This window comes from Rhineura floridana, chromosome 16 (assembly GCF_030035675.1).
Source record: "Rhineura floridana isolate rRhiFlo1 chromosome 16, rRhiFlo1.hap2, whole genome shotgun sequence".
NCBI classification, from domain to species: domain Eukaryota; kingdom Metazoa; phylum Chordata; class Lepidosauria; order Squamata; family Rhineuridae; genus Rhineura; species Rhineura floridana.
Genome location: NC_084495.1, coordinates 36,180,660 through 36,204,138, shown reverse-complemented (window position 1 = coordinate 36,204,138; position 23,479 = coordinate 36,180,660). Strand labels below are relative to the sequence as shown.

At 46.4% G+C, this 23,479-nt stretch overlaps 1 protein-coding gene across 1 annotated transcript in view; it reads right to left on the bottom strand.

Moving 5' to 3' along the window:
* The window catches only part of WDR44 (WD repeat domain 44), a 40,182-nt gene that overhangs the window by 8,927 nt on the left and 7,776 nt on the right, over window positions 1-23,479 (bottom strand). The window contains exons 2-15 of the mRNA XM_061598420.1: window positions 17,796-17,829; window positions 14,623-14,697; window positions 12,649-13,306; window positions 12,231-12,361; window positions 11,471-11,566; window positions 8,380-8,516; window positions 7,751-7,834; window positions 6,407-6,513; window positions 5,363-5,514; window positions 4,079-4,217; window positions 3,911-3,975; window positions 2,862-2,975; window positions 783-905; window positions 204-395 (exon numbers count right to left, since the gene is read on the bottom strand). Coding sequence (XP_061454404.1) covers window positions 204-395; window positions 783-905; window positions 2,862-2,975; window positions 3,911-3,975; window positions 4,079-4,217; window positions 5,363-5,514; window positions 6,407-6,513; window positions 7,751-7,834; window positions 8,380-8,516; window positions 11,471-11,566; window positions 12,231-12,361; window positions 12,649-13,306; window positions 14,623-14,697; window positions 17,796-17,829 — 2,107 coding nt within the window. The remainder of the gene's footprint in view (window positions 1-203; window positions 396-782; window positions 906-2,861; window positions 2,976-3,910; window positions 3,976-4,078; window positions 4,218-5,362; window positions 5,515-6,406; window positions 6,514-7,750; window positions 7,835-8,379; window positions 8,517-11,470; window positions 11,567-12,230; window positions 12,362-12,648; window positions 13,307-14,622; window positions 14,698-17,795; window positions 17,830-23,479) is intronic.

Below are 23,479 nucleotides of genomic sequence, written 5' to 3'. Positions count from 1 at the left end.
AAAGAAATAAAGCACAAAAGAAACTTATTGGAATATCTATAGATCCATAGAGGTCTGCTCTAGGGAAAACAGATTGTGTCAGCAGCAGGTCCCTGAAACAGTATTAGTTTTGGGGGTAAAACTAGACTCCCTTCTGAACGTGGTTATGGAACCTTGGATAGAATCCTACTGGCTGGCATCAACCAGCAGCAGTCAGGGCTCACCTCAGTGTCATAGAAGATGCACCGGCCATCATAGGTGCCAATCACAGCATATTTGCCATTCTGGCAAAAGTTGGCTGCTGTGATGAGCTTGGTCTGCCCGTCCACTTCGTTCCACAGCGCCACTTTTTTGTCAGGAATGTTCCAAAGTCTCAACTTTCCGTCCAGCGAGCCACTTAAGAAGTATCTGTCGTCCTAAAAGAGGTTAGGCGATGCCACAAGAAACAGGCTATTAACAGCAGCCCCTTGGGAGCCTACTCTCTGCTGTTGACTCCCCCACTGAAAATGGAACAATCAAGGACACAAGAGTGCAGGACCTACTTTCTGGTGTAGAATTTCACACACTTAGAATTTAATCTTTCCTGATATTTGTGTAAACTTGGGGGTCTGCAAGAGTGGAAATCCATGGGCTGATTGTACATCTGACATGCTCTCACATGCAAGTGATACATATAATCTGTGCCATGTATACTATCCTCAGATAGGTACAATGTGTATCTTGATAGTTCCTTCATGCTCGCATGAACACAATGTTCTATTTAAAATTCAAAACTAGGTTAAAAACCAGGTCAGCCCACTTACCCTTGGATGGAAGGCGATAGCAGTGACAAAGTCGATGTGCTGGAAGCAGCAGAGGCACTCCCGCCTAGAGATGTGCCACAGCCTGACGGTCTTATCCATGGAAGAAGAGAGTAGAAAGTAATTCTGGAAGGAATAAAAAACCCCATGAATTATTTCCGAGATGTATAAAATAGAGAGTGTGCAGACCTCAGATGCAATCTACGGTCAAGCCTCATCTGCTCAGAGTGGAAGAGACCTCTCTCAAAGCCTGTCGTTCAGCAAAAGGAATTTGGGGTGGGGTGGGAGAATAATCCATGCGTGCTAATAATGCTCTTTCACATAAAGTAATAATGGCAGCAACGGCATTCAAATTCTGGTCATGGGGCCAGAGAGGTTCCTCCAGGAGATGGTGGAGAGACTGTTCCCCATGAGCTGCAGGGGCCACTGGCCCACGGAGAGAATGACAGCAAGGCACCCCCTGCCTGGGCAGATAAACTAACCCTGTCCTCGTTTTTTGTCACTACAGAAAATTGCCTGACTAGATGGGGGCGAATTCAGAGGATTCTCACAACAGAAAAGTGGTGAGTTGGCATTTCTGCCCTGCCTTAAAAGAGCACCTTGTTCCTAATTTACTTGCCCATGCAGTTTGTGAAGGGGCCAAGAGCTGTTAGGAGACTCCTATTCCCCTGACAGAGCTCAAGTGGCCAGAGTGGTTTAACAGGCAGCAGTTCTGATTGAAGCTCTGTAAGGGGAACAGGGCATCTAGCAACTCTCAGCACCCTTCACTAACTACACTTCCCAGGATTCTTTGAGAGAAGCCATGACTGTCTAAAGTGAAATAAAGGTCTGGTGTGGATGTGGCTAGGGACAACTCTGGTTTAAATTTGGATGAGAGGCTACATGTGCCTGCTGTAGAATAAAAAGGTAGGGAAACCCTGAAAAACAATACTGTTCAAAATGTTTTCCTTTTGGAAAGGGGCTTTATCCTCTGCCCAGTGCCCACCCATCCAATCTCCTCCCCTCCACTTACTACTCCACCCACCACTCACTATATGCTCAGAGGCACATATTACCAAATTCTTCCAAGCTACACAGGAAGTGGAAAGACCAACCCAAATTGTGTTTGTATTTTGACAAATTTGTAGGGCAGTACAATATCTCAGAGAGGAGGTCAGGTCTCCTGCTCCCCTGGTGCATTCACTATAGCTGCCCAGTTTCCCTGCTTTTTAAAGTTTCATAGAAATATCTGTTGGCTATAGGTATGCTCTTAAACTGCAAGGGTTTTTTTGCCTATGAGTGAATCTTCTCTGCTTTGATTATCCTGCTGTTATTGAATTTTTTGTTTTGTTTTGTTCCATTGCATGAACTGCCTTTATACCTCGTAGCTGGCCTGAAAAGTCCCCTAAAGAGATGGGCTATAAATTCTTAAATTAAAATGATTGCATAAACAAGCTTTTCCTACTGTGGGCATTGTCTCACTTCCTATCACGGACTGCCCAACTGGACTAACAGCGGGAAGGGCCATAATATCAGTGGCAGGGCACCTGCTTTGCACTGCAGAAGGCCCCCGGTTCAATCCCCAGCATCTCCAGGCAGGGCTGGGGAAGGCAGTTAACAGACACTACTGAGCTGGATAGAGTGATAGTCTGACTCAGGACAAGGCAGGTTCCTATGTTACTTAAACATCCCTTTATTCAGAACCATGAGGTCTAGAACCTTACTTTATCTTTAAGGGATGGGCCATAAGCTAGGTGGTGGAGCACTCAGTTTGAATTCAGAAGGTGCCAAGTTCAACTCCCAGCATTTCCAGGCAGCACTGGGAATGTCTTCTTGCAACCTTGGAAAAGCTGCTGTCATTCAGTGTGGAAAACACTGAACTAGTGGGCTGACTTCGTACAAGGCAGGTTCCTATTAAATGCACTGGTGTCCCAGAGCATTGCATTGCGATACAGCAGCTCCGCATGTTTCCACAATCAGCGGCTTGCCAGTTTTTAGTAATTGCAACACAAGAAATGCAGATGTTTCGATATGGCCTATAAAGAACTTGAAAACAGGTTGTATAATGCTGCTGCTGTTTTTAAAAAGCCCAGGATGTCTTACTTTAGACCAAGACAAGTCAAGGAGATCTGCTGTGTGTCCTTTATATTTGCAGAACGGCCGCTGGCGAAATGGCGTATTTTTATCATCAGGGTCCTCATCAGTGCTGCTGCACACCTAAAAAGCAGATACACAGGAATGGTGAGATACAGGAGGAACAGAGAGGGCCAAGGGCGTTTAGAATCCAGTTACTTCCTTGGGTCCAGAGAGGTGTCCTGTCAATAGCAGATGTCACATTCACATCAAAAGGAAAGCTGTTCTGAGCACCTGAGTGCCCTAGAGCTCTTGTTCCTGGATTGGGGTAGCGATTGCCAGTATGGTTTTAAAAGCTCCCCCACCCTCTCTGCAAACAATAAGGGCTAGGAACTTGCTATAAATAAAAAGCAGGTGGAGTTATGATTTTGAGTTAGTTGTCAGAGTCCACCAAGACACAAAAAGCTTGGGGAAACGTCAACAACCCTGGAGTTAGGTGGCCCCAGATGCAGACATGAAATTATTCAGAGGGGAAAAAATGACTTTGTGTGCAGAATTGTGCTCTCTCTATGCACTCTTTGTGCAACCTTTTGCATCTCCACTTTTCTTCATCAACCCGCTCTGACTTTTCAATGAGACAATGTGCCATCATCTTTAAATAAGGTTGTAGCAAGTAATTGTTAGCCTAGGAAACTCAAGACAGCAATCGCAGCACTTAATTACTTCCAGCAGTCAAATCCAACATCACACTAAGGGAGCAGCATTAATTACCCAAATGTCAGGAGAAAGATGCAACGTCCTTAATGACCTACTATTGTCGGCTCGGGATTATTCTCGGACTCTTTCCTCCCTCCCACGTTGACTTGTTTTTACCTCTGAATATTTGTACTCAAATAAGATTTGAACTAGGAGATCTTGACAAAGACTATACATACACTGTGCTCATGAAATCTAACCCCAAGAGAGCAAGTCACAGGGTGATAGGGTGGGAGGGGAATGATCCACAGTCATGGAAAGCTATGGGGTGCGGACGGGAACCTCATTGCCCCAGACCCCAAGGACAAAAGAGTCCAACTTACCCCCATATCATTATCTGACTTGGAAGAATTCAGACTCTCTTGAGATGGGGAGGGTGACACTCGGCCTGCAACACATTGAGGAAAAAGAACAACTTCTTTTTCAAACAAGCCATCATTTCTTTGGCTTTCTAGCTGCCGCAGAAGGGTCAGAGTGGCAGAAAGCTGTACCTTCCGTGTTGTACTTCATCCGCATGTTGTTAAAGTAGTCGAAAGCATTCTTCAGTACCCAGATCCTCACCATGTTGTCCTGACCTGCCGAAGCAAGCAGCCTGCCGCAGTGGGAAAACTTCATTGTCCAAACTGCACCCTGTTGACAGAAAGGGAGCCAATCACAACCCAGCCCCATCCACGGGCGCCAGGCCAGGAATGACCCAAGCCATAACGGCTACCGTCAGGCTGTGCCTCAGACCACAGACAGGCTCTCCAGACATCTTGGACTGCTGAGGGAAAACAAAAATGAAGCAGGCTCCAGCCTGCACTGCCTCTGTACCTCACAGCCGGGCCCGGCTCCTCCCTCCACCATTATTATATATTCAGAGCCTTAAAGTGTCCGTCATTTAATTAAATTGTAGTGTACGTGGTTCTCTCTTCCCCACAACAGCCCTGTGAGGTAGGTTAGGCTAAGCAAGCATTTGTGAGGACTGGCCATGGTTACCCACCAAGCTCCATGGTTAAGTGAGGATTTGGGCCCAGGACACTTTGACCACTAACCCTGGGAAGAGATTAGAATACAAACCCTGTTCCCTCAGGCAGGGTTAAGTCAAGAGGACATTTGGAAGGAACTGAATGGGCCTTCTCAAAGCAGAGCAGGGGAAATTTACTTAGCATTTTTTGTAGTTATACCACTTCAAGAGCATAGGAGCATATTTTTTCCTGTTATCTGCTTCTGGGTGTACAAAAAGGCCCACTCCAAAGAGCTCAGTTCTATTCCAAGTTGGCTTGGATAAGTTGGCTTAACAGGTAGGCTTGGTGTTAATGTTCTCCTACTGCAAATTTGCAATACTGATTTCTTATTTAAAACACTCTTTTTTAGCGGAGGGAGGAGGGAACCCTAACAGGTCATTTGATATGAGCCCATATTTCATTAAGGCATATTTCGACTTTCATTTTGTTTATGCCCTTCTGTTACGAGCCCAGAATTTCACTCCTTCCTTTTAAGGTTCTGTTTTTCTTTTGATGCTGTTTTCTCTGTCAAAGATTCCTGAAAGCCTAATGAGGAATGTAAGTTAACATTGTGAGGTCCTATGCCCCATCCCCCCCATAATTTTTATTAGAATGTGTTTGGGAATGAGATACCAATAAAATCTTAGTTTCTTATGTTAAACTGGAATCAATTTGAAATCAGTCATTAACTTTATTACCAGCTGGGCCTTTGAAGGGATCCTTTGGATTTCAACAGCAGGCTGATAACTGTTAGCGGGGAGGGGAGTGAAAACAGAGTCAGACACCTACCATGTGCTCCCCACTGAGATCCTGAACGACTTTAATTTGCTCAAAGTCATACGGTCCCTTGAAGCCATGGGCCGCCTTGAATTTCACTGGCCTGGTGTACGGCATGCCTTCGTCATCGCTCGAGGAGGGGTCATCTTGGTCGGTGTGGAAGACTGTGGAGAAAACCCCCCCATCTGGAATCAGAGCCTGATAACATTTCTACCCCGCCTGACATCTTCTGCAGGACTCCAGGTGGTTCAAAACCAGAGAAGCTGACTCACCTCCTCTAAAAACATGCTGCCGCAACAGCGGGGGCGGGCACATATATTGTGCTTTTGGATTGTTACGGAAATAACCGCCTTATATTACGTCCGAGGACTGGTCCATCTAGTTCAGTATTATCTACACAATGACTGGAAGCAGCTTGTCAGGGTTTCAGGGAGGGGTCTCCCCAGCCCCACCTGGAGATGCCAGGGACAGAACGTGCAGCCCTATCCATGCATAGTATGCATTCTTCCATTCAACTACAGCCCATCATATGGATGGATGAACTCACATATGGACATATAAAGCTGGCTTATACCAAGTCAGACCACTGGTCCTTCTTGTCCAGTAGTGTCTATACTGATGGGCAGCAGTTCTGCAGGGCTTCAGGCAGAGAGGCCTTTTTCCGGCCCCCGCTGCCCACGATCATAGAAGCCTAGGCAGCTGCCTTTACAGAGTCAGATGACTGGCTCCTCTAGCGCAGCGCTGGCTCCTCGGATGGGCTCACTTGCCCATTACTTGCTCCTGGCTCCTTGTAATTTTTACAATGATCCTGTAAAGCTGGTCAATATTATCAGCTTTAGATTAGAGCTGGGAGGGCAGAGCCTGAGAGACAGCACAACTGGCCTTCAGCCACTTGGTCAAATGGCAACAGAGAAGAGATACGGATCGCCAGCTTCAAGCACAGTAAGAGTAATAACAAAACATGCCTCCCTCTCTTCCTGGGTGTTACTGCCAAATGTGATGCTCTCCCCCCAGCCACCACCATCACCACACATAGAAAATCCCCCTTTCCCCAACCTTCATCTCGAACGCTCTTCACTTTATTGACGGCACGCTCTCCATATTCTTCCGCTAGGTGCCTCGCCCTCTTGACCGATTTGCCCAAGAACTTTTTCAGCTGAGTCCTTGGAAAAGGAAAAAGGAAAGGACGTCGTTGTGAGCAAACACACCAGACCGCTGCACCCTTTGAGGGGGTGGCACACACGACTTGCAAGTCTGCTGTGCAACACGGCCACGTTTTGAAAGGCCAACCCCCTTCCCGCTTTAGAGTTTAGTTTCAGCTTTGTCCTCTAAAATCAAATAAAAGCAGCTTAAAATAAAATAGGATAATGAAACAGGACAATAAGAAAAACAAAGTTACAAACCAACCTACCATGATATGGCAGAGATTAAAGTATTAACAGATAAGAGTAGAAAACTTCCAGCTAATAATATTTTAAAACATTTACAACCTCCACACCCAACTAGTGATTGCTGCAAAAGCAAAGCCACTCCCGACACTGCCAGCATCTAACACAACTAAGGAGCTGTCCATGCCACAGCAGAGGTTTGGGCCCAGTATATCTGACGGAGCGCCTCCACCATCATAAATTGTGCCGCCCTACGAGATCTGCCACACAGGACCTGCTCTCAGTCCCGCCAACTAAAGTGGCTAGGTTGGTGAAGACTCGGAAGAGAGCTTTCTCTGTGGCGGCCCCCTCGATCTGGAACTCCCTCCCAATAGATCTTCGACATGCCCCTTCCCTAGAAATATTTTGCCGGGGCCTGAAGACTTGGCTCTTTAACCAGGCCTTTACAACCTCTGAGACTTCTAGGGTAAATTAGCCTTGTATTGAAATGCTGATAATTTATTATACTGAACTTGTATGTAATGTATTGACTATATCTTACTTATTGTATTTTATCATATTTTACTGTAAGCCGCCTAGAGTGGCCATTGGCTAGATAGGCGGCCTATAAATTAAAGTTTATTATTATTATTATTAATTATACACATCAGTCATCAAGTGTTCAAGCATGGGCCACAATTGACTAAAGAGAACCCCTCTGTGGGATACATCTGAGAACCAGATGTCGGGAGCAGAGAAGAGGCAAGGGCATCTGTGTTGATGCTCTGAAAAACAGCTTCTGAGAAGAGAGATTTGGCTGGCCACCATTGGAAGCAGGATGCTGGGCCTCCAGCTGCTGTTGGACTACAGCTCCCATAATCCTTGACCATTGGCTATGGTGGGTGGGGCTGATGGGAGTTCAAAAACATGGGGAGGGCACCCCTGCACGAGCGTAAAGCCACTAGCGGATAGAAGGCCTGGCGTTAAACCTGTAACTTATTAGAAAGGGGGGGAAAGTTGGTTATGGCCTTACGTCTTCTGCTTTAAACGTCCTCCATCGGTGTCACTTTGCTGCGACTGCATTTTGTCTTCATCATCTGACTGTGCCCCGTCATTACTGTGGAAAAGCAGAATGTCCTTCAACGTTATGTCCCAAGTATCCAAACTTCTTAATGGAATCAAACCCCAAAATGAAGAGACCACAGCTTTCTGCTACATGCTGAACCACACAATGCTGCTCCTGCTACTACTGGACTGCCTTCAAGTCGAACCTGACTTACGGAGACCCTATGAATAGGGTTTCCATGGTAAGTGGTATTCAGAGGGGGTTTCCCATTGCCTTCCTCTGAGGCTGAGAGGCAGTGACTGGCCCAAGGTCACCCACTGAGCTGCACGGCTGTCTGTGGATTTGAACCCTGGTCTCCCAGGTCGTAGTCCAGCACCTTAACCACTACACCACACTGGCTCTCTACTACTACTACTACTACTACTACTACTACTACTACTATATATACACCACTAAATGTCAAAATAGGCTTCTAAACAAAGTATAAAAACCACAGGTTTTCTATCCCTACCATACATTAAAGAAGACACTGATAAAGAAATGCAGGCATTGGGACAGATCATCACTGGGATGCAGGTGCCGCCCTCACTTCCTACCTGATATATTCCTTAGTCCGTCTCATGATGTGCAGCGTCAGGGGGTTGATGCCGGTGGGCAGCTTCTCCTCAGCCAAACTCAAAGGTATCTCCTCTCCTGTGTCAAGATTCTTGATCATGACGCTGGCCAGGATTTCCTGCAGAGGACAGAAGAGTCACCGACAAGGCACATGTACATGACAAGACGAACACAGAAGGTAGTAGTAAAAGCACAGTTGACTGAAACCAACTTATTTATTGGAAACGTGCTGGAATTGTACTCATCATGAAAAGGAAGATACAATGATCTGCCCTAGTTATTTAACCTTTTCATCGTTATGTGGTCATTGGGCAGAGGAATTGCTCACAGGTGTCAAACAGCACTTGAAATCTAGAATTTCCCAAGGTAAAGGACACCCCCAACAGGCGCCTTCCAGATGTTGTTGGGACTACAACTTCCATCATTCCTAACCACCGGCCCTGCAAGGTGGGGCTCACGGCTATGATGGACCTTTGGTCTGACTCTGTGAGGAAAAATGCTGTGTATACGATTATCTGTTTGTGTTTTGTGGGTTTTGAGACCGGTTGATAACCAAGTGCAGCTGCCAAAGGCCGTGGCCTTGTGCTGTTACTGTGCTGCAAGCCTGTTTAGCAGAAGCCGATTGGTGGCAGAATCTGAATGGGGAGAGCAAGACGACCGCTTGTAGTACTTATAGGTGGGGCCTAGGATCAGGTAAATTCATTCTGATTGGCCTGGGAAACAGATCCTGATTGGCTGGAGGCTCTGGTCACTGAAGAACAGGCGGTTAACTGTCATTTTGGAAAAGTAACCGTCAGTTGATGAAGGAGACGTGAGGCAGAGGAAGCTGAGGGAAAAGTGGGCAAGTGAAGCCTGAATATTAAGCTACTATATTTTCTGAGGAAGTTCAGAGGAAGGGAGCCAGTGGCTGTGTTAGGCTAAGAGGGTGCCCTGTGTAAAGGTCCTACCAGAAAGTGGTCACACATGTGTTTTTTAATTACCTAAACTATCGCAGCTGGAAGTTCAACTGGAGGAGCTCTGGAGTCAGGGGCAGATTGTCCCAAGTAGCTAGAGTGAATTTGGTTAAGCTGGAGATTTAAGGAATTGGGCCTGAGGTAAAAGCCACACAAGATGCGGGTGTCAGCAACAGCCTCTCTTGAGCCCTTAGGAGCTGTCACCAAGCACATGTAAGACACCAAAGCAAACATCAGTAGTCCCTTCCTGTACAAAATATCCCTTTAATATACAATCTTAGTTAAGAGTACATTCTGCCTCTAGCGTTGGTGTCAATCTCACACCGAAGCCTGTTATGCCAAGCTGCTTGGAGGTTTCAAGGGCATTCTCGGGGAGTTCCATGGAGCATGGAACATAAAAATAAAAGCGTCACAAATATCCGATTGCATGTTTATAGAATGCGGGACTGAGGGAACCATTTCTCTGTGTGCTGCCAGGCTGTTTTTAAGGCTCTCCTCCATGGCCCAAGGCCCTGCTGGTGTCCGCACCACAGCTCGCTTGTCCAGACTAGAAGTGTTTAATGGAAGAAGCGGCTACTCCATGAGCCTGACCTTCTGTATTTATAAAAACGTTTGTGTCAGCTGATTCATAGGGTCGCCATAAGTCGAAATTGACTTGAAGGCACGTAACAATAGAATATAAAGAAAATCAAAATGGTTTATAACAACCACACATATATACAATAAAAACCACATAAATATTTAAAATGAAACTGGCAGTAGGTTCAGGAGTGACAAAGGAATTTCTTCACAAGCACATTATCAGTTTATGGAATTTGCTGCCACAAGGTGCGGTGATGGGCACAAATTTAGACGTGAACTTTTAAAAGGGGAGGATGGATACATTAGTGGCTAGTGGTCAAAATAACTAAAGGGAATATTGTGTTAAGACTACTGCTGGGGGAGCAGACAGCAAGCAAATGAACGTTTGGGCTGGTGCAGCAGGGCCCCTCTTCTGACCTTCTGAAGCTGTGCCGTTTCATCCAGCAAGGTCCCATGCCCCTTTCTCTGCCTATATATCTGTATTTCCCCCAGTGTTGAATGTCCCCAGGACGGGACGGGAAAGGAATGAAAGTCAAACGCACTAAGTGTGTATTTGTTTTAATGTTTTTGATTGCTGTAAACTGCCCAGACAGCTTCGGCTATGGGGCGGTATACAAGTGCAATCAATCAATAAGTGGTTAAAAATACATATATATTTCTGAACTCCAGTGTGCAATTTAAATGTATGCACCCAAATCTGTTTTCCAGTAACAAATAAGGAAAAGACTGGACACAGTACATACTTTGCACGTAAAAAATTTCAGGTTTAAACCTCAGCACCTACGGGCTGTGTCTTCAGAAAGACCCTTCTCTGAGGCTATAGTCACAGTCTGCCAGTATAGACCAGTGTTCCCCAATCTGGTGACCAAGGGTGTAGTCATCCAGTGTCTCAGGGGGTCTTAGACCCTTTACTTTTTGGGGAGCAGGGTCCCTATATCTTCAGAATCCTATGAGCTAATCAGCATTAAAGCGGAGTGTGTTTGCCACTGACAAGAGTCTTTTAACATACTTCCTTGTCAATCAGCCAATCAGGAGGTGAGTTAGCCACTGAGAAATCTCTTCTCAGTAGCTAACACAATTCCCTTTCATGCTGATTGGCTTCAAGGGTCTTCTGTTGTTGTGGAAGAAGGCACATGTGGAGATGATGATGGAGAGCAAGCAAGCAAGTGAAGGGGTGCGGCATGACTCATGAAGAGACCCTGCACTTCGGAATTTGCCACTACACTACTGCTGGTGACTTCCAAAAGCGTTAGACTACAACTGCTATCAGCCCCAGCCAGCATGGCTGGGTGGAGCTGATAGGAGTTGTAGTCCAAAACATCTGTAGAGTATCAGGCTGGGGAAGGCTGGAATAGGCAATGCTCAGCTAGATGGGCCAACAGCTTGATTTGGTGGTAGATAGCTGCTAATGGTTTTTTGGCTTCTTGGATATGCTGATTATTTATTTTTACACACAGTTCCCAAAAGTCAGCACTCAAAGACAACATGTAAATAGGAAGACTGTAATAGATCCAACACCAGCCGCCTTGCCAGATACCTCATCTGTGAGTTCCCTGCCAGAATTAGATCTGGGTCTCTGAGGCCCAAGCACTTCACTTGAGATCATCTGTCCATCAGCCGACTTTCCATTTTCCTGCAATTACAAATGCACATTTGCTTATATGCAAAAACATGAAAGAGTATATATTATTCTAACATTTCAGTGCTGGAAACTGGGTCAAAGCACATCACAGACTCTACCGAGCCAAGTTCAAGGTTCTGGTTTTGGTGTACAAAGCCCTATACAGCTTGGGACCAGGATACCTGAAAGATCATCTTACCCCTTATGTACCCAGTCGATAACTACACTCTGCAGGTGAGGGCCTCCTGCAGACACCATCTTATCAGGAGGTCCATTCCGCACAACACAGGAAGCGGATGTTTAGTGCTATGGCACTAACACTTTAAAATTCTCTCCCCTTAAATATTAGGCACCACTAGGCGCCATCTCTGTTATCTTTTTGGTGCCTACTGAAGACCTTCCTCTTTCAACAAGCCTTTTAAGTAGAGACCTCAATCCAAGTCTGAGTCTGTGTTGGAATTGCTTTTTAAAAATTTTTAAATATGGGGCGGTATACAAATGTAATAAATAATAGTAATAATACACTCTGCCACCACCCTTTCTCTGAGCATGTAGACCAATTATTTGCGCGTGCTTAGTCCCTTTCCCTCCCACTTTGTTCCAGCCATTGACCTCTCCTGGAAACATCTTATTCATTCCAGGGTTAAACTGGATATTTCAGTTGTCATTTGCTTACCTGTGCAGTGACGATTTTGTCCCCACTTGTTGCACTCGCCAGATCCAAGGAAGGCTGAGAATCTTTGGCCATGAAGTCCATCGACGCGTTTGGAGGCAAGAGTCCGCCAGCTGAAAAAGCCTCCTTAGGAACTATAACAAGATGGGATATGTTACAGGGGCAAGGAATCGGTATCAGTTAGATTTAATTGATACAGATTTCTCACCCCTGTAACGTTAACATATATTACACAATCTGATTTAATTCAGGGGTGACAAACCTGCAGCCCTCCAACTGGGACTTCCGTAAGCCCCAGAAGCCAGCACAGCCAATGGTCAGGGCTGATGAATGCTGGACTCCAACAACATCCACAGGGACACAGGTTAGCCATCTCTGGTACAGTTCCAGGCAACCAGGATATTACAAAACTGACGCTTACCTTCCAGACCAGGTATTTTGTGTGTTTCCAACTCTAAGTCGCTCTTTTTCTTCCTTGGGGGTGGGGCAGGCCGGGCAGGGGGTGGGGGCCTGGGTGGTGGGAGGCCTGCTGGAGGAGGAGGCCGGACAGGACCAGATTTCTTTGTGCTGGCGACAATGTCTGGTTCTACAGTGAGCTGCCGTGGCGGTTTGACTGGAGGCGGCTCATCAGCCGTTGACGAATCTTCGGCGGGCAAGAATTCTGCGGAAGCCTCCAACACATCCAACTGCCTCACATCGGCCACTTCCTCGCTTTTCAATCTGTCTTCCGCCTCATTTCCTTCCGCTGCTTTTAGCAACCGGGTCTCGCTTGCAATTTCTGTTGATCTAGCAGAGAAGTCTCCTTCCTGGTGCTTCAACGCGTCACCGTGATGCAAACCCTGCTTGGGCTCTGTCCCGTTTGCCACAACCGTGCCACAACATGAAGGCTCCTCATCATGCCCTTGCAGCAACGCTGCTTCTGCAACCAAGAGTGCCGGAATATGCTGGAGAATGTCTGCTCCAGAAATCCAAGCATCTGCGTTTGGCGGGGGATCAGCCAGTTCCTTTTCTGATGCGCCCAATGGATCATCCTCAAGCTGGTGCACCTTTTGGCTTTCTTCTATAATATTGTCAATTATCTAAACAGCAAACAAATGTGTTACATACAGGAGGGGGCAGTCAGCTAACCCTCAGATAATGTGGCCTGATTATAAGAAATACTAGCAGAGGCGTTGCATGCTGCCATGCGCCCATCTGCTGCAAGAATGCTCGAGGAAGGCTAGGCCACCATGCTGAATGCACTCACCCCTCTGTGGCAGTAGACAACACCAACTCCCTCACCCCCCCAATCCCTGCAGTGAGATCATCACAGGTGTGGTTGAACCCTGATCCCTCAGAGAAGCCAGTACTACAGCTGAGAGAAGCATCACTACTGCGCAGAAAGCTCAATCCCATCCTTGGAAGGAAAGCGCAGGACTCCAAGGCTATTTTCACAGGGCTGTCCCACGGCTCTGCAAGGAGAATGCCTGCCCCATCTTTTGAGAGAGGACCACAGAAATATGCATCTTCTACAGCAGGGACAGGTTATCTGTGATGCTCCTGGACCACAGCTCCGACCATCCCTGGCCACTGGCTCTGTTGGCTGTGCCTGCTGGGAGCTGGGGTCCAACAGGAGCTGGAGAACCACAGGCAGTAGCAAATGGTTTCTCTGATTTAAAATTGGGGAGGGAGACCCAGTATACAAAGTACGAAAGGTTTGGGAGACACCACTGCAGCAGAGAAGAATGATTCCAAACAACTTTGGAATTTTGGAACTTTGGAAGTGCCGCCCTGGGCTCCTCCTGGGAGGAAGGGCGGGATATAAATCAAATAATAAATAACGTTAAAAAGAAAGAAAGAAAGGACAATAAAGAATAAATAAGTAAAGAAGGAAAAAAGAAATCCCTGAAATCCACAGAGTGTCACAAGCTTGGCATACATGGACTGTTAATGACTCATGATAGTAGACTTCCAAGCTTTGAACAACAATATATATTTCAAAAGACAAATGACGATAAAGAACATTTAACTATAACTCTATTAGACAAATGACAGTGAACCAGTGACTTTCACTTTTAACCTTTTCTTACAAATCTGAATTTTAAAATCAGCAGACACTGAACTCATGCCACTTTTCTACTTAATACTTTGAGCCTCACTATCAGCCTGGGACATCCCAAAACTGGGAACTAATTGAGTTTTTACAAATTCTAGAATGGCTTTGGGAGTATTACCTCTAACTTTTCCCCAGAATGTACACATCTGGGAACTGTACCGTAATAAAATCAAATCTTGAATGTGAGGATTCAGACTCCCAAAACGAAATGAATTGGCTTTTCAGAGCATTACTAAAAAGATTTGTCACACCACTCTTTAAAATCCACGCTTTGGCATTTCCAGCAGCCTCCTAACAAACCTCTTTAGGGTCCTCTTGCTTGACTTCCAGTGTCCTGGCCTCACACTCTGCTGTCTGTGGATCACTGGCCAGTTCCTGAAACACAGTCACGAATAACCAGGCATAAGGAAGAGCTCTTTATAAAAAGGCCCCAAACCAAAATCAGCCACAGGACAGCAACACATTACATAAATTGTGCTGATGTACAGAAAACAGACAGGCAGCAGAGCATGTAGGGTAAAGGATTGTTCCGTGTTAGCTTAGGTTACGTTCATATGACCAAAACTTTTAAGTAAGTTAAGAGCAGTGCTGTGGGGACAGATTCAAGCTGCCATTTAATCCATTGCCCTGTTTCCAACTGCTGGTGACCACCAGATGCCTCTGGGAATTGCACAGGCAGGGCATGAAAGTAATAGCCCTCTGCCATTGCTTGTTCCCAGGAGCTGGCATTCACAGGTACACTACTTCTGGAAATGGAGGTTTTAGTTAGCTATCAAGGCCAGTAGCCAGTGATGAATCTGAGCTTCAGGAATTTGTTTTTTAAAAGGCCCTTTTTTCAGGCGATGGAAATTCATCGTGGCCACTCTTCCACTTCAAAAACAGATGCCCAGATCAGTCTTGTCGTGCCGACGGTGGCATCCTCAGGCAGCTGCAGAGGCCCAGGCATCATCCCAGCAGGACCCACCAGCCCTATCATTTGGCCCACCAACTACGCACCATTTTGACTTCCCCACAATGTCCCAGGCTGCCCAAGCAAACCATTGCTCTGGTTCCCAGGCTCAGATGCCACCATGCCCAGGGGAGCGAGTGAGCACGCAGCCAGGCAAGTAAGGAGCCCCCTGTAACCTGAAGTCAGCTCCAAGCCGTTGGCAGGAAGCCTATTAAGGGGTTTATTAAACCACAGTTGCTTTTCAGAGGTAGGACTGATTTCTGGGGCTCTGCAATTGACAAGGTAGCCCCACCTACTGCTAAGAGAATGTCCTGCCGCAGGGCATAAATGAGAATGGATCTTACCATTTGAGCACATGGATCTGGGCCACAGCAAGACTGACAAACTCCTGGACCTACCTTGACACTCAAATTCTCGTTTGGAGGATGCTTTACCTAGCAATGTCATTTCAGCGAGAGTTAAAAATGCCTTTTGTGTCCCTAGGCTTTAACTCAATAAATGTAATATATATTTTTTATTTCATGGCAACTATTTTTACTCTCTAGAGCAGCCTTTCCCAACTAGTGGGCCACCAGATGTTGTTGGACCGCAATTCTCATCTTTCCTGACCATTGGCAATGCTGGCTGAGGCTGATGGGAGTTGTGGTCCAACAACATCTGGTGGCCCACTAGTTGGGAAAGGCTGCTCTAGAGTTTGGGGGAGTTTGCCTGAATTTTTGTTTCCGCTGCTGTGATGCTCCACACTTTGACCAAGTTATTCCAGGAAGTACTTTTTTTGTGTGAGCTGAACCTTGGACATTTTTGGGGGGAGAGGCAGGGGCATAAAACATCCCACCATGCACTGGGATGGGCCTCCTCTTGTTGGGCCCGCAGAGCAACAGCTCTTGGAGGACACCCTTCTTTATTTCCTGGGAAACTGTCTTCGGCCCCCGTTACTAGACACGCTAAGGATTTCCTCTCCCTCCTTCTCCCTGCAAGCATGTACCAACACCTGGTCTACTTAATAAACGCCAGAAATTCAGCTGCGCTGTCACCGTACTTGGAGGCAACATATTAATTAACTGCGTGGGAAGCAGCGACACAGCCTCCACGTGCTAAATTTAGAGCCCTGCTTTCACGTCATCTCATGCTTTTCAAACCGGATCACTCTACTCCCTTCTGTCAACACACACAGACACTTGGGGAGTGGAAAGGGGGAAACCGGGAGAGAGGAACCCCACTAATAGGATGGGAGCAGCTGAGCACAGCCCCTCACTTCTGCTTAGCTGTGAAACCAACGCACACCAACCGTCTAGCCTTTGAAGTACATCTTTTCAAGCTCCACATTTCATACAGAGCACCTTCCCAAATATATTTTCACATAAGCGGAACTTGTTTGTTTTTAAATGGTTTTAAAATGGAGGAAACAGATAGGCCAGTTCAAACTTTTGGAACATATAGACCCCACCGTTATTTTTAACAAGAAGGCCAAACAAGAGATGGATTGATTCCATAAAGGAAGCCACGGACCTGAACTTACAAGATCTGAACAGGGTGGTTTATAACGGATGCTATTGGAGGTTGCTGATTCATAGGGTCACCATAAGTCAGTTGCCATGCTGGTTGGGGCTGATGGGAGTTAATAGTCCAAAATATCTGGAAGGCACCTGGTTGGGGAAGGCTGGTCTCTGTTAAGTACTCCTGCGTCTGCTCTGTACTCTTGCTTAGCAATGTAAGAAGTGCCTTAATGGATCATGACCGCCCTGACCCAGCACTCTTTCCAAAACCCCAGCAATAAGGAGAGGCAAAGCGGCCCCAAGGAAACTAGCCAGTAGTGGACTGCAAACTCCTTTCCCATACATATATTTAAAATCTCTCTCTGTCTCTCATTTTAATCCTGAGTGTCCCTTAGTCATGCTCCTAAATGACAAAGAGCAGAGTTGGGCTGTGCTTGCAGGCAGGGTCAAAACCTGTCCTCCAACCCAGCCTGTTGACCATCCCTTGCTAGCTCAAGTATCAACAGTTACCCGTCTCTGGAAAAAAGAGATGATAGGCTACGGTGGCAAGTATCAGCCAACGATTCAGCTCCTCATTCAGCAAGTGATTTGATTGGCTTTGCAACGCACTGGGCAGAGTGTGCTTCTGGTCACCATCCCAAACAACAAGTCCAGCAATTCGCATTTGACATTCTACTTGTTGAACAAGGAGATCAAAAGGTGTCACGGGACGCTGCTGCATACAAAGCCCAGAGCCAACCGTGCTTCCCTGACCCCTGGGTCAGAATGCAAAGTGTGACCCAGCACAATCTGCAGCTCTTTTCGCTTCGATCGAACTGCCCCCAGAGGAAAACCTTTTGAACGAAATCCTGCGTGAGAGAAACACCTCTGGAGAAGAGCGAGAGAAAAAGGTTCCCCCCTCTCCATTGTCCACCGTCTACCTAGGCGCTGCAGGTCTGACGTCTTTAGAATGAGATGAACCTGGCTGCTCCCTGCTAAGATCAGGCCCGCGGCTTGCATCGGACAAACATTTACACAAAGAGACGCACCTTCGGTACTGGCAGCCCAACTTTGGTTGGCGACCTGTTGGGGAGAAGGGAAAAAAACACACAGAGACGGAGCTTAGATAAGATGGAAAAGAAACACCTGATCAGAGTTTAAACATTAACTAGCAAGTGCTCCTTCCTCTCTGGCCTCTGGGGCAGTAATTTCCAAAGATTCTCCCTTCAGGGAAAGCTTTAACCCAGAGGTGGGAACCTCGGGCATAGCAGCCAGATGTGGCCCTCCCAACCTGTCTATCTGGCCCTTGAAACTCTCCTATAGTACACACTCGCCCCAGCCATGCCTCCTCTCCCCAGGCCAAGCCCTTCTCCAGCCCCATTTCCCATCCTCCTCAAGTGCTTTGGGCTGGCTGCGATGCGCCCTTGAACTCTGATCATGCCTCTGCCTTGTGTGGATGAAGGAAACAGAGAGGAGGAGTGTGTGAGTCTGTGTGTAGAAATCAGCCGACTGTACAAAGGTAAAATTTACATTTGCTGTCCACTTTTGTCTCTGGCTCCACCCACCTCTGGCATGTGGCCCCCAGAAGGTTGCCCAGAAGGGAATGCAGCCCTCAGTCTGAAAAGGGTTCCCCGCTTTAACTGCTTTAACCATTGATTGGCTTGCCATGGACCCTCCACTCCCATCCTTCCTATGGGTGGCCATATGGACAAAACAACACGGGGACTGGGGGACCCCCTTAGGGGCAGGTGCTCCTCCTCGGCCATCCAGCCCTCCTTAGTTTCCCACAACACCAAGACTATTTCAGGTTTTCTTCTGTGCTGCAAGAGCTACCAAAAGCTATTTCTGGTGAGGCGAAATGTCAATTCTCAGCAGCTTGCTCAAACTGCAAGGCTCTATGTGAGGCGCCACATTCAGCGCGGTCGGTGCACAGTCACAGGTCGGAAGGCTTTCCAAAGCCCCTGCTCTGAACTGGACCATTAACAAGCGGAAGACGCTGCCTGAGTCGGCGCGTAGCTCCAAGTTGCACGGTGCCGTCCTATTCCGGCTGGTGATGGCACTCTGTGGTCTCGGATAGGGATGCTTTAAGAATTTCATTTTCAAGCAGGAAAGGATGCCAAGGACTGGACCTGGGGCCCTTCTTCATGCAAATCCCAGGCTCGCCCATCAGCCTTGCCCCTGCCCTGGACCACACCAAGGGCAGCACAGCTACAAGGGATGCCTTTCAACCACCAGCCATCTGACAAATCCTTCGTGGCTCTTTCATTTTCTGGAGCCAGCCACGCTCCATCTCTTCCCCAGTTCTGAAGGGACTTGGGGTGTAGCAGGAGAGAACTCACAATTCTGCTCTGTAAAATCTCTGCAACGGCAGCAAGAGGTTCTGGCTGTCAAAGGCCATTTCTGACGTTACATCCCTCCCCCTCACCCCTTAATAATAAACAGACATTATGTCTGTCTGGAGAACAAGCTGTCTGCAGCAAGCCAGCTGGAAAATGGCTCAGTGAATCTTTACAATCCGCTCACGGGCTCTCCTGTGTGAGCTCCTTTTCAACAGGAATTCTGAAGCAGCCTACGCCAACCTGGTGCCCCAGTCCCACAGCTACTCTACAGGGCGCCAGGTTGGCAAAGGCTGTCCTAAAGCATTCGGAGGTGGGCAGTGCCTTCCATTATCCTAGAAACAGGATAACGAGCACGATGGATGACTCTTCTGATGGAGAGTGGCTGCTCTCCAGAATGATCCCCTGGGAAAGTTTAACATTCTTGCCTTCCCTACAGCTGGGCTGACAGAGAACGATGGGAATTGTAGTTGAAAACATCGCAGGGAAGGGAAGCGCATAGTAGAGCCATTTCCTGCAGATGTTCCCCCACCTACCATCTGCCTCCATGTAGTTGTTCCTCTCTCTAAATACAGGAAACAGACTCTCTGCCTTATTTACAGTAACACCACTGAAGTATGCTGGAAGTGCAGCTATGAGCACAGGCAATCTTATTCCCTACTGGGCTCCTACTGGGAGGAAGGGCGGGAATATAAATTTAATAAATAATAATTCCCTGCAGGTGCCCTTGTATATATTAGAAAGGGTGGGGGGAGAAACTATTTCTTACGTATCTTAACACATTAAAGAAAATATTGAAAAAAGAGACTTTTTTCCAATCTAAAAAACAGACTATTAACATATCTGAAGGAAACACATTTCAAAGGAAAGCGGCGCAGTTATTTTGCAGCAGGTAGAATGCTAATTTTCAAGAATACTGGAAATCTAAGGATTTTCCACGTTTGAAAAAAAAAGCTTTATTGAAGTTATGAGACATGGCTATTATGAATAAAATTACATTGTATGTGCATGTCAAGGTAGGTGATCAATACATTTGGAGAAGAATGGAAATGGTTTAAAGACTCTTCTGACACCAAACAAGGTGTGAACGTTACCTTTTGCTATTCCTTTTCTTTCTGTTGGGCAAAGTGCTCCCCCCCCAGGCATCAAAATCTTATGTAATATATCTATATACAAAAAAACAAATTTAAAGAAAACAAAACACACTATCTGCACCCTTAACAGGACAGCAACAGAAAAGCTGTTCCTGAGCGTTTCAAAGAATGAGCAGGTCAACTGTTCAGCAGACGGCTGCCCTCAAGGGCGAGGAGGAGCTGTTTGCCCTCTGTGCACCCACCCCCCGTAATTAGGGGGTTCGATTCTGCAGCACCACAAAGCCAGCAATTGAAGGGAAGGAGAAAGGGAGGGTTCTTAAGTGCTTTGGGGTAGCAATTTTGCTTGCAATGCTTTGATACTACAGCTAAATTTTTTTAAAAGCCTTCCCCAACATGGTGTCCTGCAAATGATGCTGGATTCCAACTCTCATCATCCCTGGCCATTGGCTGTGGTGTCTGGGGCTGATGGCAACTGGGGTGCAACAGCATCCAGAGGGCATCAGGTTAGCTGGGAAAGGCCGACATAAAAACAAACCACAAACATCAATGCAGAATTAAATCCAGCCACTGAAGCTTAGAACTGACTTGCCCCAAGTAGTGCAGGCTGGCTTGCGAGAGAAGAGGGAAGAACGCAAAAGCAAAACAGCCCAGGCCAGGGAGCTTGTGCCGTCAGTTCCCGATGTTGGCCTGAGAATATCGTGCACCATTTATTGATTTTAATATCTTAAACAGGAAAGTACCTTGAGTGCCTTGGCAGAAAGGCCATATGTTTGGGGTAGCCAATATGGTGCCCTCCGGATGATTTTGGACTCCAGCTCCCATTAAGCCCAGCCAGTATGACCAACGGTCAAGGACGATGGGAGTTGTAGTTCAGCAGTGTCTGCAGGATGCCACACTGGCTACCCCTGAAGTATGTGAAAGAAAGAAAGAAAAAAAGAAATTCTGGTCTCTGCTTAACACGTGCAATAGAATGGACTAGACCACTTCAGAGTGCAGGTGGGGATAATCACATTTTCCAATTCTCTCTCTCTCTCTGCAAGTAGAAAACTAGCACAACAGAAGACAGGGAGAGCTGGGCCCTCTCTCCCTAATGTGTTTCTTACTCCTGCCACACATACAGGCACACAACAGGTGAACATTCAAAAACCGCACCTCGCCACCTGCAGTGCGAAGTGACACAGTTCATTCTGTTGCACACCAGAGCAGGCCTCACTGCCTGCCTCACCTCTCCATCCTCTGTTGTGAACCTGGAAGGTGCACCATTGATCCACCCTCTGGGCATGGCAAGCTGAGGGAGATGGGCTCCAGGTTATCAGACAAGAAGGATCAGCTCCAGAGCTCTGAGGCAGAAAAGGGCAGATATGGCCCCTCTCACACACACACCTCGCCGCAAAGGACTAAAAATTCTACTTCGGGCCCTATTTTTATCATTTATTTATTTATTTATTTATTTTATTTAATTAAGCTTATATACCGCCCGACTAGCAACAGCTCTCTGGGCGGTGAACATTAAAAATACAATAAAAATAACACAAAACTGTACACAAAACTGTACAGTCTAAAATCAAAATATAATAATTTACAATTAACAGGAATTAAAATGCCTCAGAGAAGAGAAAGGTTTTAACCTGGCGCCGAAACGATGATAGTGTCGGCGCCAGGCGCACCTCCTCGGGGAGACCATTCCATAGTTCAGGGGCCACATTATAAAATGTATACATCATGCTTTAAGCAATAGTTCTGCAGACTAAAAACCATTCTCGCCACCCCAACAGTTGATTTAGCTGGCAGACAGATTTTGCACCATGTTGTTTTTCTGATGCTCAGATGTTTTTAAATGAGTTTATGGGAAGCAGCAAAGCCAGTCATGGTTCTCTGGATGAACCGTAGTTTGGACGGCACAAGTGAAACTTAAAGGCTTATCAGCCACAGTAACTCTGCGCTCTGAACATTTTCCACTTTATTGAATCTCATTTTAGCACAACCTGAGAACACTTAAAAAAAAAAAAGGAATAAATGGAGCACAATATTATCGTGGCATGTTCTTCTAGCGTATTCCCCCATCAACCTTAAATTTCAGTTAAATGATACAGCCACAAGAGTGGATGTATACTATAGCCAGCATGGATTTTTCGCATTCCACCATGTTAATATGAAAATACACCCCCATGCCATTCTGCTGCTTCCCATAAACTCATTTACAAACAAATGCAACAAAACCTATAGTCCTGAACTCAGAAACACTTGCTTAACAATCCTCTAAGTTTTCATGGTGAAACACAAAACGATCAGAGAGAATCAAGAATTCTTCCAAGCTACACAGGAAGTGGATTGGACTGTGAAAGACCAACTCCAAGTGTGTCTGCATTTTTACAAATTCGTAGGGCAGTACAATATCTCAGAGAGGAGGTCAGGTCTCCTGCTCCCCTGGTGCATTCACTATAGCTGCCCAATTTCCCTGCTTATTAAAGTTTGATAGAAATCTCTGTGGGCTATAGGTATGCTCTTAAACCGCAAGGGTTTTTGCCTATTAGTGAATTGACAAATAAGGTTTTGCACCACTGTATCTATTGCGTAAGTAATTTGTTTAGAGATTATTGTTAGGGAAATGAAACATTACAATATACATAAAACTTCATCAGGTTCCTATCAGGCAAGCGATGCCTCTGTAGCAGCAGCTTGTTGCAGCCGCAGTCTTGTTAGAGACCTTTCAGTAACTGCAGGGTGCGTACACAAAACACACACACTCGCCACAGGCCTTCTCCAGACTTAAGACACAAAGCTAGACAGCAAACTTTTGATCAGAGACTTCATTTGAAGTTTGGAGCACTGCACATACAGTCATTGCTAAATTAAAATTGCATCTGATGTTTGTAGCTCATGTAAGACCACAACAGGGGAAAAATAACTATTGCCTTAAATTACCAATTCTTTGCAGAGGCAAAATGAACACTTTTTTTTTTAACTAGAAAAATTAAGAGAAAAAGACCACCCTTGGAAGGATGGGGCGGGAAGAGGATGCAAGTCCCCAATATTGCACATCCTGGTTTGCTGAACTCACAAATTGTGGCACATCTATAAACGTATCAAAGTTTGAAGAACCAAATTCCTTCTGCAGCAACACAGGATCAGCGAGGAACTTCCTGGTTCGCCGCCCACAACGCCTGCAGCAGCCTGCTAGCTCGTGGCTAGAAATACATCCTGGGCCTTTGGGCAGGCTTCCCATCCAAGCTGCTTGAAGGTGCATTCCGTTGATTCAAACCAGAGGTCCCTCTAGCCTAACAGAGTCTACACTGACTGTCA